The sequence below is a fragment of the Natrix helvetica genome, assembly GCF_964273705.1.
Source record: "Natrix helvetica genome assembly, chromosome: 6".
Lineage (NCBI taxonomy): Eukaryota > Metazoa > Chordata > Lepidosauria > Squamata > Natricidae > Natrix > Natrix helvetica.
The window spans coordinates 33,124,993-33,140,908 of record NC_138553.1 but is presented as its reverse complement, the minus strand read 5'-3'; the positions used below and the strand labels follow the sequence as shown (position 1 = coordinate 33,140,908).

Sequence of the window (15,916 nt, the reverse complement as noted above, 5' to 3'; positions counted from 1 at the left end):
GAAAATTATCGAGAATTCTAGCGATTCCCCAGGAGTTTGTGAACAAACCCAAAGGCCTAAAAAAAGATTGGCATATGTAACCAGATTGGAAGGTTTGGAGAGAATGAGAAAAAAAATCAAAGGTTCCAGAGAAATCATACAGTTGATTGTTGAAGTTGTGGCTGAGAATTTGTGGCAGCAAATTATAGAATTTATGCTTGTGCCAGAAGTCAGCCCAAACTTCTAAGACCATATTTTGAGGTAGTCAACTGGTGGGAATGGCAAGTGGAATGGAGGTAAAAGAGCTGCACATAGGGAGGTGTAGAATTGTTCTGTGTACCCTAGGTATTTATGCAGTAGTAGTTAGATGAGGCTAGTATGAATGTTTCTGTAGTAAAGCGTTGGAGAAGCATGTGTCCAGTGTATATCCAAAGTCACAGGGGCATTGTCTCTTTGGATAAGGAATTTTGCTGCGTGACATTATGCCCAAGTAAAGGTCCTCTAGTGGTTAGAAACTTCAAGATTAGTTAAGAATGCCATGGGGGAGCAGAATACCTGTTAGATTAATTGGCAATAACGGTTAGGATCATGGCTAAGTCCAGTTGGCACTCTGTATTTGCTATATATTATTTAATGAGTGCTTTGGTCTAATCATATTCCATGCTGAGTAGAAGGAGAGAAGACTAGGGATGAGATTGTAATTGCCTGTTTCCATGTGGATTGAAAGTTTATAGTTAATGGGATAAGACCAAAGGAAAACAAATAGTCTGAGCCAACAGTTGAGTATGGTCACCTACACTCTAGCCTGCACTTTGATGAAGCTAGTGGTAGTATGGCATTAGAGACAATTTGTGACTTGAACGGCTCATCTTAAAATTTTTGATTGTTATTGTTATTACTGGGATAAGTTATGGGAGAAAAATTATAAATTGATGATGTCAGCAGCCTATAGGGAAAATTTGTATAAAATATTTTACCGTTGGCATTTACCCCCAGCGAGATTGGCCAAAATGTTTCCCATTCGCTCACTGAATGTTGGAGATGTGGATATAAACAAGGAACTTTCTACCATATGTGGTGGACCTGTGGCAAAGCCAGAGAATATTGGCTTAAAATAAAGGAATGGCTAGAACAGATGATAGAACAAAAGTTTGAAACCAGAACTATTTCGATTGAGCATACTAGGTGATAAAATGTGTAAAAAATCTCAATATTTAACACTACATATATTAACTGCAACAAGAATAGTATTTGCTCAAAATTGGAAGTGGAACAATATCCCGCCAGATGCAATGATCACAAGAAAGATACTTGAATGTGCAGAGATTAATAGGTTCACCATGGAACTGAAGGATAGAGAAGAATCGGAGTACTATAAAGTGTGGAACAGATGGTATAAATGGTTGGACGATAGATGTGAGATACTGTATAAGAACTAAGTATTATTTACGACAAATATGATAACACTGTATAAATTTGTAAATATATTTTAAGTGATTATATGATGTAGAATATATTAGAGAATACAGAAATAGAGCTTATGTAATTACAAATGATATCTATGATACTGATATGGACTCACTGTAGTGAATGGAAATGTGTGTTGTTTTTTAATGTTAAAAAAACTTTTTTTTAAAAAAAATATTGGATTGTACAAGTCTTAATGGCATAGAATTGGAAAAGGGCCAGAAGGCAGTATTGGCTTGCCTTCCAATAATTGTACAGCTATCCAGCATTGGAAGATACTGTAATTTTAAATGTTTATTAAGGTATTTTATCTTAAGATTTTTCTGAGCTTCAATTTATTATATATATATATATATATATATAAATAATAATCTGTGGTACAATGATTTTGTCTGTAAAGATTAAAAAATGATTGGTTTTTCTCACAGAAGACACAGAGGAAAAAAAAGAACTGAATCACATAGAAGAAAGGGAGCCCAACAAGGAGGAGGAGAAACCTCCAGAAAAATGTATGTATAGCAAAAATAAGAAATTCATACTGCTTGCAGGAATTACGTTGCACTATTTTTGTATGTTGGCTATACTTCAAAATGGTTTATATGTGTCTTTATATGCGTCTGCATTTATTATAAACAATGACTAAATGCTGTTTGTTTCTTCCTCATTTTCTTCCCCTCTGCTACCTTCAAATAATGTTTTGTGATTATATATGCTCTGGATGCTTTAGGGTTCTATGTTAAAATCACCACCTTATTTTTGGGTAGTCCTATTTTTTATTTTTTCTACTGATAGCCATCATTTCTACTGTCACTTGAATTATCTACTGTGTGAAATTTCATGGTTGCATACAATATGCTTAAAATATGCTTAAAATGCAGAAAAACACATCGGTGTGTTAAAAGTTTTTCATAGGATTGAGCTGCCATTCGTTGTGTCAAATATTAAAATTAGTAGAAAAGCAAACATATTTTCAAGTTCACTTTAGTTCTCAAATTATTTAGCTGCCTTATGACTGCTGAATCCCTAGACCATGCTAAATCTTACACCATCATACTGTATGTGCATATATGATGCAAGATTGGCAACAAGTATTATTTAGCGTATACCATATCATACATGGACTACCAACATATATTAACAATTCATCTAGATTAGTAAAACACATTAAATATAAAAGTTAAAAAGATCTGTTCAATTACCAATGTCTAGACCATCTAACTATTGAAGTGCAGCATTGTTTATTTTTAAAAAGTCAGATTCTGAACCACTATATGTCCTCAGCTTACAGCCGGTCACAATGTGATCAACAGTTTGATGTGGGACCCCCGCAGTCACACTGAGGGGAGGATACTATGCCCCAGGTATTCAGAGAGTCCTGACAGAGGCCGTGTGAGATACAAATCCTATTCAAGATTGTCAATTGCTGACATCGGAGTTCAAAACCTGGCACCTTTTGCGGTGTCATTTATATGTCTTCCTAAATCTGGGAGTTCAGCAAGCCATTTGGCTTTCCATTGGGAATTGATGTTAAAGTTGTTGGGCAAATATTATGCAAGTGCAGGGGAGGCTTCCTGGATTTGAGTCCTACAGTTGATAAATGAGGAATGCCAGCATGCACCAGTAGGAATGGGTTATTCAATTTTTTCACTATTCTTTCATTAGTGTATCTTGCCTACATAAAACTGGTGGTGCTATATGGTTCAGAGCAAATGGAATTACAAAATAGGTTTTTGCCACTAACCTATTTCATCTGCAAGATGTTACCAGTTTTTCTTACTGGGTATTATCATTTTAAGAAACCTAGCAACATCATGCCTGATTCATATTCACATTGTTTCTAGTGAAACAAAGAGATCACATCTTGCCACCAGCTTGCTTGCTCCATGCTGTGGAATAATTACAACTATTTTCAATATTTCTATCTTAATTTTTGTAAGCATAAATTTTAAACATTAATCTAATACATTGCACACTCATGGTTGAGAATTATTGGATATTTTTATTTATTATGAACAAAGAAAAATAGACATTGTTTCCCATTGGGCTTTTAAGGGTGTATCACACCCTTTTTAAAATGGCTCTTTCTCAAATTTGATGAAGCTGAATTACTTGAGGGTTTGGGGATTTTTTTGTTTTTGCTTTTGTTGAGAGAATCATGGTCTTGAAAAGGGCAATTCTATAAAAGAAGTCTATAAAAAATCAAAATAAATTTTAGGTGAGGCATCAAGAAGAAAGCGTTCTAAATCAGAAGATATGGATAGTATCCATTCTAAACGCCGGCGGTATCTGGGAGATTTTGAAGCAGAATTTGAAGTAAAAATTACAACCAAAGGAGATGTTCATCAGAAACTTGAAAAGGTAAATATGACATTCTTGATTTGGGCATTGTGTTTTTTGCCTTTTAATTTAAAATACTTTTTCTTTGTTCCAGCTATATTAAAAATTTTAAATCCTTAATCTTGAAAATAAATGCTTGGCAGGAGTATGCTTTATAGAGAAGAAAATTATAAATGCTGCTATGTTCCATTGTTCTTGCCTAAGTCGTATTTCTTTAACATTGGCTGAATAACAAACCCATTCTTTCCTTTTACCCATGAGATCTGAAATCCCTTTCCAGCCTGCGGTAATGGTGAGAGGTTGTGGCAGAGGTAGAGTAGGCATCCACAACAGTCCCAGTTTTTCAATGGCCCTTGGGAAAATTAATAGCAATAGCACTTATATACCGCCCCATAATGCTTTACAACACTGTCTGAGCAAGTTACAATGTCAACATATTGCCTGCAACAGTCTGGGTCTTCATTTTAACGATTTCAGAACAATGGAAAGTTGTGTCAGCCTCAAGCCCATCAGGATCAAACTTCAGTTTGTGGTCAGAGTTAGTCTGCAATACTGCCTTCTAACCTCTATGCCATCAGGACTCCTAATTAATTAATTAAAATTAATTGTGCATCCCTGCTCTAGATTAGAGGGGTATAGTTTTGAGTGGGCTAACCAAAGCCTGCTTATTAAAGGATTAAGTAAATTTCATGTATTCCAGAAAACCAAAACCAGGCCTCATTTCGTCACCAGCACTCTCACTTCATTGTTGAAATTTAGTCCAGAGCAAGCACTTTTCCACCACTGTTGTTGTTACCTGAGGAAGGAATTGTGAATTGCTGCTGCCACCATCTTATCAAAGAATCTACAAGAAGTGGTGCTTCAGAGACAGAACCACACAATCAAAAAGTTGACCAGCATCAGTAGTATAAATTCTTATCTGATGTTGTCCCTGTGGCTATATTAGCAGCCATGACCTACAGTCATATGTATGGTCCTGACCAGATCCCATTTATTTGCAGGCCACCAGGCAACTCCACTTTCCTGGTCTTTCAGAAGGCTATTCTCAAGTTCTTGTGCTGTACCAGTTCTGAGAACAGCTGCTGCCACCTCCAGCTCCAAGTAAACCTAATTCAACAACAAACCTCCACAACCCACACTTACCCAACAAATTCTGTGAGCCCTAAATTAACATATTCCTATAGAGCAGTGTTTCTCAAACTTGGCGACTTTAAGTCCTGTGGACTTCAACTCCCAGAATCCCCCAGCCAGCATAGCTGGCTGGGGGATTCTGGGAGTTGAAGTCCACAGGACTTAAAGTCGCCAAGTTTGAGAAACACTGCTATAGAGAATCGTATAGTTGACCTTGAAGATTTTTAGCAAAATTTCATTCAAGGCCAGGAAGACAAGATAGCAGAATAGAATGAAACTTAAGATTGTCCCGCTTTGACTCTCTTTGGTATAGGAAAGGGAAAATAATTTTAGGCTTTAAAATTTTTGCTTCTATAGTCTTATTTCAATAAAGTAGCGTTCCAGTATTTATTATGAAATCTACTTCTTGAGTGGCATATCTCAAAGGGCTCACTATATCCATCTTTGGTGCCATTTTTTTTTAAAAAAATAGGGAATTATTCGTAAATGTGTTGTGTGGAGGCACTTCTGTTGGGGAATGGCAAATTGATGCCCACTCACAGCTGGAGACATTGTGGCCAAAACGCAGTTGAATAGGAGATCCAGACTGCCATAAATTTTCTCTGAATTAAAGAGAGATCTTAAAATTACCCTCAGGCATTCTGAATGGCTTGGGGTGGGAGTGGGGTTACAAATTAATGGCAGAAACTGATGTTATTATAATCACTTGTGGTCAACTGAAAATCACAGCTTCCATCTGAGCTTTTAATGCAGTCTTTTAAGGATTCAAAGTTCAATCAAAGCTCATCTTCATTACTTTGGAAGTTAATTTTTACATTCTTTTTTAAAGATTGAAAAATCTTCATAATTGCATGTTTGGCATTCACTGGGTAAATTCAACCTATTTAAGAAGGAAGAAAATTACATTTTTCCAGCTTTGTAAATGTTTTGAAATATACCGGAAAAGGATGATTATATCAAGAAAGTTTTTAAATGCTAAGTTTAAATCAATGAAATTGATTTAAAGGAAGACTTTGAGGGGAATTAAAAAGATGCTCTCACATGTGAAAATCTCATTTTGTGCTGATTATAAAACTTAGAAGGTTGATCGTTAGAGACTACCATATGGCAACTTGAAACATTTGATATTTGAATCCAATAAATATTTGAGTTATTTGAATTCTATATTAGAACCAAAAGCTGTTTATTTAACAAGTTTCATTAAATTTAACTGAGCCCACAAACGGAGAACTCAGCACAGGGAATGCTGAGCCCTGTTCCCTGTGTCTGATATCACCGTGACGTCAACCGGAAGTTGGAGGAAGTTTCTTTTTAGTACATGTGTAAAATTAATTAACAGATTATATGATAAAGAAAAGTACATGCTGGTTAACGTTTTTAGTGTGTAATTGCATAGCTTCAGAGAGCAAAAATAGGGAAAGCATTTAGATTTATGGAAGATACATTATTTGAATGGTTTTCTGAAACAGATCTGAATCGTTCAATTTCAATTATTTGTTTCCTTGGTTTCAGGAATATGTTTTTCAATCTAGATATGTGCTTCAATTTTATTAAAGCCAATGGAAAATACCAGCCTGTGGTAACTTACACTTTAGCTATTTTTAGATAACTAGTCTTCAGTAAGCAGATCTTGCAATCTAAACTCTTCCACCTGTAGAATATATGGGAAGAGTAATTTTATCTAGGCTTGGATAGTACCATGAAAAAAGCCAGTCTAACAAATATTGTAAACATTTGCTGATCTTCACTTAAGAAGTGCGAATAAATGAGGGTATGAATTAAAAATAGAATTCACTGAATGTGTCATCAATGCAAATATATTTAAGAACTCTTTTTCATAGATAACGATATATAATCAGCAAATAAACATTTTAAATTAATTTTATTTCATTTTTACTTAAATGTTAAAATGAAACACATTTTAATGCTAACATTTAAAACAAAATTTAATCTTAACTAGCTACTTTTTCATTTATATTTTTACAGGTCATCCATCGTTTTCTAGAAGAGAAATTTAGTGCCATAGAATGTGCTTTGTTTGATAAAACTCTAGAAGATTTGAAAAGCAGAGTAGATAAAATTGAATGCAATAAGAGACACAAGACCGTCATTACAGAATTACAGGTATCTATGCTTATATGTCTGAGACTTAATAGAGTTATTTTTCCTCCAATATTAAAATGCAAGACACTTGTTAATTAAACAATATGTTCCTCGGACAAATATCTCCATTTGTTCTTTATTTCAAAATTAAATCATCTGTTCATTTTATGCTAGCTACTGGCATAAGAAAAAAATAATATTATATCCACTATTTACTTTGCTAACATAAGACTAGAGTAGCTGAATAGGTTCAGGGACATTTTTCAGTCAACCTTCTTTCATTCAGCTCTCAAATTTGATTTGGATGATAATCTTAGCTATTCAGAAGAAATACAGGGGGATAGCTGGGAAAGAAAATGGGCTTCTTTTCTGTTCAATAAGTCGAGGTCTCTCATCCAAATGCCTTGCACTGAATGGAACCGCAGTTAATTGTGAAAAACAACAATGTATCACAAGAAACATTTGACTATTTAAACCAGGGGTGTCAAACTCAATTTCACTGAGGGCTGCATCAGGGTTGTGGTCCATAATAGGCATGGCTAGCTCAACATCACTCATGTCGGAGGCACCTGTGGTGGCCCGAGCACTCTTGTCAGCAAAAACAGGCTCCCAAACTCCGTTTTCGGCTGGGACAACCTCCTGCAACTCTCTGCCAGCAAAAACAAAGCTCCATTTTCACTGGCAGAGGCACTGTGCAGTGATCCTTCGCTGTTTCCAGTGCAACCCCATGGGCCAGATCTAAGCACCCCACAGGCCGGATCTGGCCCCGGGCCTTGAGTTTGACACCCCTGATTTAGACAGAAAAGAACCTGGCACATAAATATACAATATACGGGGGAAACAGTGTCAAAAGAAAGGAGAGAGGTTTTGCAAAATCAGCCAGGATTTGGGCTGGAAAAGGTATTTTTGGAGATAATCTTAAAATGCAGAGTCACTTGACAGACTATTTAATTGCAAGATAGTGTATGGATAATGTTGCTTAAACTTTTCTGACTCATACTCATTCTGATAGTTCTAATTTGGTGGCATCAACACTTCCCTACCCCTTTCCTAATGGATTCAGCTCACACTGTGTTGACAGAAGTTTGAACACCTGCACTGATTCTGTCGCAGCCTCTACTCACAATTTGTAGGAAGTAGAGGTATGCTTTCCCTCTCCCATCATTAACTCTTCTAGTGTAAGACTAGCGGAGCTAATGATGGGATGGTTGTGAAGGTTACCATATAGCAATGAAAAGAAAATAGCTTCAACGATTTAAGAAAAAGATGCTCACTTTTATTCCAAGTAGTCCAGCCTGTTCTCCTTTTCTACCACATTTTTTAAAAAAGAAAACCACTGATTTTTCTTGATGAAACCAACACTATAAAACTGAACTATATCATTAATTTATTGAGACTATATTTCTTTTTTCCCATTTTGAGGCTAAAATTGCAAGATTGACAAAACGTTTTGGAGCAGCTAGAGAAGACTCAAAGAAAAAACCAGAAGTAAGAACAGAACTTTTTATTCTATTGTTGATTGATTATTAAGCTCACAACTATTATTTGTAATAATGCAAATTTTAGTATACCAGTACCTTACTCATGTATGTTTTAAGCTAAAATACAACAATGGAATCAGATCCATTCTTTTGTATAATTATGAATTTATGTGTTAACTTGGAGAAATTATTGGATAATACACATAAATTTGTGCACTTGTATTTCTAAATTGAAATGAGATTTAAAAAATCTTTTGGGGTTTCCCAGTTGGATTAAGATGAATGCCATAGTGTCATTTTCATTGAATGTTTAGCTGTAACTGACAGATTAGTGTGATCACTTGTTAATACCCACAATATTTAACTAGTACACTATAATTCTTCTTATCTGCTAAGTTTTCTAGAAGAAAATTAAAGGATTAAACATCCCACCCCTACCTTTTATTACTGATTAAAACTAAACTATAGTTGCAAAATTACATTTAAAAGATTATTTTAATTTAATTTTAGTTTTTAAATCATTAAACTAGGCATATCCAACCTGTGGCCTGCGGTTCCCATGCTGAGCAGCTAGTAATGTGGCCTTATTTTTACATTTATTTATTTGTTTGATTGATTTTCTACCTATCATTTCAAAGCAACTCTCAGCAGTTTACAGCATTAAAAGCAATAAAAACCATGAAAAGTTAAATATTTATAGAACAATAAGAATGGAATTAGAAAGATAAAATTATACTTAAAAGATGAGAAGAAAGGGAGCAGGATGTACCGTGTGTGTAGAGGTGGGATTGCCTTTTAATTCATCAATCACCTCCAATGTGATGCTACCCTGTTGGGGCCCCAAGCCATCTGGTAGAGTCCTTACAGAAGATCAGAAGGTCCTTACAGAAGATCAGAAGGATGAGAGCCAATCTCACCTCAGGGATGAGATGTTCCAAAAGACAAGAGCCACGGCAGAGAAGGCCCTTTTCCTGGAGCTTGCCAGTTGAAATTGCTTGATTGTTGGGGTCTGCAGCATGCCTCCTTGGCCAGAATGGGTGGGATCCGATATATGTGTATATATACATTGACTATATTATATATTTTATATGTGGCCCAAGATCATCCTCTTCATTCAATGCAGCCCAGGCAAGCCAAAAGGCTGGATACACCTGCATTAGACCATAGAGGACAATTCGATGTTTTTATGTATACTATATTGCCAAAAGTATTCGCTCACCCATCCACATAATCAGAAGCAGTTGTGAACGAATACTTATAGTGTATCTTTCAGAATTAATTGTATTACAAATTTATTTGAAGAAAAGAGAGCATTCATAATTCTAACATATCTTCATATTTATGAGCAAGGGAAAAATTAGTTCCAAAAAGATGCTTATCTTAACTTTTAAAATAAGAATGGGAACGCTAAAACACCTTACCTTGATATAGTCCCTGATAGATGTTTACTATTGCTACATTAATACATTATCAAGCAGCAGGCTTGTTTTGATAGTTTAGATGTCTCAGTTTATTTCGTATGTCAAAGGCTTCAAGGGAGAAAATATATTTATATTGTATCATGAAATATAATAATATAAACTTGAGATTTTCTGAAAGAGAAGTGTGCCTAAAATAGAACTATCATTTATGAAGTACAAAATTTAAGTTGCAAATCTCATATTGGTTTGTGTTACTTTGTAGATTCTACAAAACACTGCCCATTCCCCAGGAAAAGCAGTGAGTGATACAGGCAGTGTCAATAGTGTGACATTTCGGTAAGCTGCAACTCCCTAGTTATACTTTTTAGAAATTTAGTTAGAAAGATAACTTCTGCAGAAAAGTACAATATTTTGATGGCAACTATATTTCACATTTTATTTATAAATGTGCCTTTTTCCCTGTTACCCAAATATATGTTAATCCATTCTAATGATGAAAAGCATAACTAGGCATGGGGAATTCTTAGGGCAAAAGTGAGCAGCCTGTAGTTTTCAACTCCTGTATGCCTTAGTTGTTGAGAAATAATGGCAGTTAGTATCACACAAAATATTAAAGCCAGAGATTGCTTGTTTTAAACTGAGAACTATGTTGGTTCAAAAAGATTTTTAAGGCTTTGTATTGCATATACAGTAGGTATGCAGAATTCAGTGATATACAATGATTTAGAAAAAAATGAGTAATATTAGATTATTTAAATTTTAAAATAATTTTCTTTTGGGCTTACTGCTACTTGATACAACTAACATAAATCTTTGTTCTGTAGAAATTCTGGCACAGTAAGGCAAATGCTGGAGACCAAGAGAAATGTAGGAGACACTCCATCAACTCCTTTTCAATCCCCTGTGAATACAGGTAAAATCTATCTCAATTATGTATATAATTACTTTTATGGCACATTTTTAAAATCAAATAAGTAAAAACTGACTTGATGTAATTCAGCCAAATAGAAGTGATTTAGATGAAAATAACAGATGCTGTCATGTTTAAACCCAGTGGTGTGTATGTGTGTGTATATAATTTTTACATTTAAAACAATGCAGTACCGCAAAGTCGAAGTGACCATATACATTCAGGTAATATACAACTAGTCTCAACCATTAACTATTAGCCTACTTAATACATTGTTTATCCTTCTGTCCAATCACAATATATACAGTTTGTTCCAGTCTTGTCACCTTGTCTTATACCAATTATAAAATCTGTTCCAGACTTCAAAATATTCTGATTCCCCTTTATTTTTAAGTTCAAAAGTGAGCCTATCTGCTTCCGCACAGGCCAACACTTTTCTGATTATATCTAGCTCTCATGGTGTATTTTCTTTTTTCCAATATTGTGCATAGGTTATGTGCGCCACAGTTAGTACATGTATAATTAGATAAAGTGTATCTTTCTTAAACCCCTCCGGTATTATACCTAGGAGAAAAATTTCTGGTTTAAACAAAATTTGGTCTCCCACCATTTGTTCTAACCATGATTGAATCATTTCAATCATGGGAAGGGAAGGAGGAGGAGCTTCCTGGAGGATGGCGGCCAGCCGCTGAGCTCCGTGTTTTTCTCGGGGCTCCTTTGACCTGGGCTGGGTGCTGCTGGCCCGTAGACGAGCTGGAGGACCACAGATCTACACAATGACCACCCTGGCTTATTTCTGGACCCGAGTGGTCCCCCAGGGTGGCCGGACAGCACAGAAAAGCGGAAGAAAGTAAATCGAGCTTTGAAATCTGAAGCAGCTGGGAAATGGCGGCCGGCGTTTGGACGCATCGGCTTTTCCGGGGGGATTGCAGGCGTCGACGGCTGCTGGAGCTGTCGCCTTGGCGTTCTGATATTTCGATCTATTTGGCTGGCGTTTGCGGGCGTTTTTACAAGCCACGACAACTACGACAGCCTGAGATAAGATCAACGACGCCCTGAGCGGTTAGTGACGGGGACACGATGGCGCCCCATACGAGAGAAGGTGGAGGGAGATGTTGGTGGCAGAGGCGGCCCGGAAGACCATCGGGGGGCTTTAAATATCAATCCCCCGACCCGCTGGACCTGCCAGGAGCCCCGAGCCTTCTAGAAGCCCAGTGGAGATTGTGGGAGGTTGGAGCTGGGCGTGAAACATCTGTTGTGAAACATCTGAGCCGTTGGGATGTTGGATTTGTTGAGGGCGCCGGAATGAATAACAGAGGCCTCCTGAAATGGCGTGGAGGCGACGCTGGAGCTGGTATGGCGCACGGTGAGCCGCTGACACCACCCCCCTCCCCATTAGGGATTGTTCACTTGCCTTCGTATAGACTCGGAGAACTTTTACCATCTGGGGCTTGGAAGAACAGCGGGGGAACTATTTGAACTCCCCCCCCCCTGTCGCTATGAATCATCTGCTCACCCTCTTATGGACTTTTAAGAACTGCCTAACCCCTACTATGGGCCCTATTTATTGTTAGCTACTTCTACCTATTTCTTTCTCCATCTTTCCTTTTCCCATTTTACTATCTTGGTTGCCGTTCTGTTATGATTTTACTGGTAGACTTATTTAACATCTCAGCACCCAGAATCCATCTTTAGCCCGGTGTATCTATTATTTATCATCTGTAATGTATGCGAGGTCTGACCTTATTTTATTGCGGGAATCACCCCTCTCGCAGTTATGTCCTCCTGCCCTGTCTAGGACCCACCTCGAGGACGGGTTTATTAACCCAGAGAGGTGGAGGAAGCGCACATTGAGGGGTTTTTTAATAAATTCTTTTTTAAAAATTGTAAGGGGTTCTAGGGGTGGGGGGGGGGAACCGGTTAGGAGGGATGGTAGAGCCAGGCACTTAGGTGTGGTCGAAAGAGGAGGGAGCGGAGTGGGGGAGGAGAGGGAAGATAGCATTCCTGTTCAGGGCTCCTTAATACCAACGGTCGTGGGGAGGGGCAGGTGTGAGGACAATTTAAGAGCGCGTAGTCGGTTGGGAGACCGGGGCTTTTGGTCATTCCCGGTCGTTTGTACCAACCCCTGCACACTAGGTGGTCAGGATCTACAGACCCAAGGCCTGAGGCTGCTGCTATGCAACGCGAGGTCCGTTATTTATTTATTTATTATTCATATTTATAGACCGCCCCCTCTCCCGAAAGGGACTCGGGGCGGTGTACAGTCACTAAAATACGTTATAAAATACATACAAAACAGTTAAATAATTAAATACGTAGGTGGAGGAGGTTGCAAGACTGTACATAGAATAATAAATATTAAATATAGTATATAGTGTATTAAAAACTTTTTAAAACCCCAAACCCAATTAAAATGAATAAATCCCCGGGAGGTAGAACTAAGAAAGTGCCAGGCCAGCTGATTGAAATAGGTGAGTCTTTAACTTTTGCCGGAAGGAACGGAGGTCGGTGGTAGTTCGAATGTCAGGGGGGAGGTCATTCCAGAGGGTTGGGCCCATCACAGAGAAGGATCTACTCCTAGGTGTCGCCCGCTGGCATTGACTAGCAGACGGCACCAGGAGGAGCCCCTCTCTGTGTGAGCGGATAGGTCGCAGGGACGTGTGTGGTAGGATGCGATCCTGCAGGTAACTAGGTCCACTGCCATGGAGCGCTTTAAAGATGGTGATCAATACCTTGAAACGCACCCGAAAGGCCACAGGTAGCCAGTGCAGCTCGCGCAGGAGAGGTGTTACGTGGGAGTAACGTGTACTTCCCATAATAACCCGCGCGGCTGCGTTCTGAACTAGCTGCAGTCTCCGGACGCGTCCCAAGGGAAGCCCCATGTAGAGAGCATTGCAGTAGTCCAGGCGAGACGTCACCAGCGCATGAGTGACCGTGCGCAGGGCACTCCGGTCCAGTAGGGGGCGCAATTGGCGCACCAGGCGAACCTGGTGGAACGCCCCCCTTGCCACGGCTGCCACATGGTCCTCCATTGACAGCCGGGCATCAAGGAGGACGCCCAAATTGCGCGCCCGCTCCACAGGGGACAATTGTTCGCCCCCTATGGCCAGCGATGGAGTCAGCTGGCTGAACCGAGGCGCCGGTAACCACAGCCACTCGGTCTTGGAGGGGTTGAGTTTAAGTCTGTTGTCCCCCATCCAGACCCCGACGGCTTCCAAACACCGGGACATCACTTCGACAGCCTCGTTGGGGTGGTTTGGGGTTGAAATATACAGCTGAGTATCATCAGCGTAAAGATGGTACTCAACCCCAAAACCACGGATGATCTCACCCAGCGGCTTCACATATGCGTTGAACAGGAGAGGCGAGAGGACCGACCCCTGTGGCACCCCACAAGTGAGTGGCCTCAGGGACGATCTCTGCCCCCCTGTCAACACACATTGCTTCCGGTCGGAGAGGTAGGAGCCGAACCACCGCAAAACGGTGCCTCCGACTCCCATCCCCTCCAACCGGCGCAATAGGATACCATGGTCGATGGTATCAAAAGCCGCCGAGAGGTCTAATAGGACCAGGATAGAGGAGCAACCCCTATCTCTGGCCCTCCAGAGATCATCGACCAACGCGACCAAGGCTGTCTCAGTGCTGTGCCCGGGTCGGAAGCCGGACTGGCGTGGGTCTAGATAGTCGGATTCGTCTAGGTGTCGCGGGAGCTGCTGCGCCACCACATTCTCGACAACCTTCGCCAGAAAGGGGAGGTTGGAGACTGGACGATAGTTAGCTAGCTCCATTGGGTCGAGCGCAGGCCTCTTGAGCAAGGGTCTCACCACCGCCTCTTTCAAGGCGGTTGGTAAGTATCCCTCACTCAGTGAGGCGCTCACCAGGCCCAGGAGCCAGCCTCGTGTCACCTCCCAGGCTGCCAGTACCAGCCAGGAGGGGCACGGGTCCGTTAAACAAGTGGTGGGTCGCAGCCGTCCACGCAGCCTGTCCAAATCCTCGGGGGCAACAGAGTCAAACTCCTCCCAGAATGGTCCCTCAAGACTCGCTGTTGGCGGCTCGTCTGGTCCACTGACGGAGGTCCACCCGCTCCGGATCTGATCGATTTTGTCCTGAAGATATTCCCCAAACTCCTCTGCTCTACCCTGTAAGGGTGTCTCCCGCGCCCCCTGCGATAAGAGGGAGCGAGTCACCCTAAACAGGGCGGCAGGGCGGTTATCCGCGGACGCAATAAGAGCAGCACAATGTCTACGTTTGGCCGCTCTTATTGCCACAAGGTAAGTCCGCAAATAGGCTCTTACCTGTGTTCGGTCAGATTCGGAGCGCGAGGATCTCCACCTGCTCTCTAGACGTCTCCTGTGGCGCTTCATCACCCTGAGCTCCTCAGTGAACCAAGGAGCCCGGGTGGGTCGATGCCGCAGGAGAGGTCGCAACGGCGCAACCCGGTCCAAGGCCCCAGTCGTCGCCCTATTCCAGGCAGTCACTAGGTCCTCGGAACGGGAGCGGGACAAGGCTACAGGTATTGGCCCAAGCTCCGTCAGGAATCTATCAGATTCCATCAGGTGCCTGGGGCGGTACCAGTTTATAGAGTCTGGTTCCGCCTCCTCGCGGTGGGGGATAGCGCCAGGGAAGTCCAGCCGGAGGGATGAGTGGTCTGACCATGACAGGGGCGTGATAACTAAATCCCCTATTCCCAGATCACTCGTCCACTGTTCAGATACAAAAATGAGGTCCAGTGTGTGGCCCCCTTCGTGAGTGGGGCCCTGCACTAATTGGGTCAGGTCCATGGCCGTCATGGAAGCCATGAACTCCCGAGCCACCTCGGAAGCCGCTCCCGTTGACGGCAAGTTGAAGTCCCCCATGACCAGAAGTCTGGGAGTCTCAACTGCCGTCGCTGAGATTAGCTCGAGGAGCTCGGGCAGGGCTGCTGATGCATAGCGAGGAGCCAAGTATACAATCAGCAAGCCCCACTGCCTCCCTGGGCCCCAACTCACACCAAGGGACTCACACCCGGGTATCTGAGGAACAGTGAACTCCCTCGGCTCTAAACATTCCCGCATAACCACCGCCACCCCACCACCCTTACCCAGGGC

At 40.8% G+C, this 15,916-nt stretch overlaps 1 protein-coding gene across 4 annotated transcripts in view; it reads left to right on the top strand.

Moving 5' to 3' along the window:
• ATF7IP (activating transcription factor 7 interacting protein) overlaps nt 1-15,916 on the top strand; it is a 108,012-nt gene that overhangs the window by 53,276 nt on the left and 38,820 nt on the right. For all 4 annotated transcript variants that reach the window (XM_081957697.1, XM_081957700.1, XM_081957699.1 and 1 more), the window contains exons 3-8: nt 1,875-1,955; nt 3,662-3,804; nt 6,901-7,038; nt 8,440-8,505; nt 10,182-10,255; nt 10,744-10,832. In XM_081957697.1, the coding sequence (XP_081813823.1) occupies nt 1,875-1,955; nt 3,662-3,804; nt 6,901-7,038; nt 8,440-8,505; nt 10,182-10,255; nt 10,744-10,832 (591 nt within the window). The remainder of the gene's footprint in view (nt 1-1,874; nt 1,956-3,661; nt 3,805-6,900; nt 7,039-8,439; nt 8,506-10,181; nt 10,256-10,743; nt 10,833-15,916) is intronic.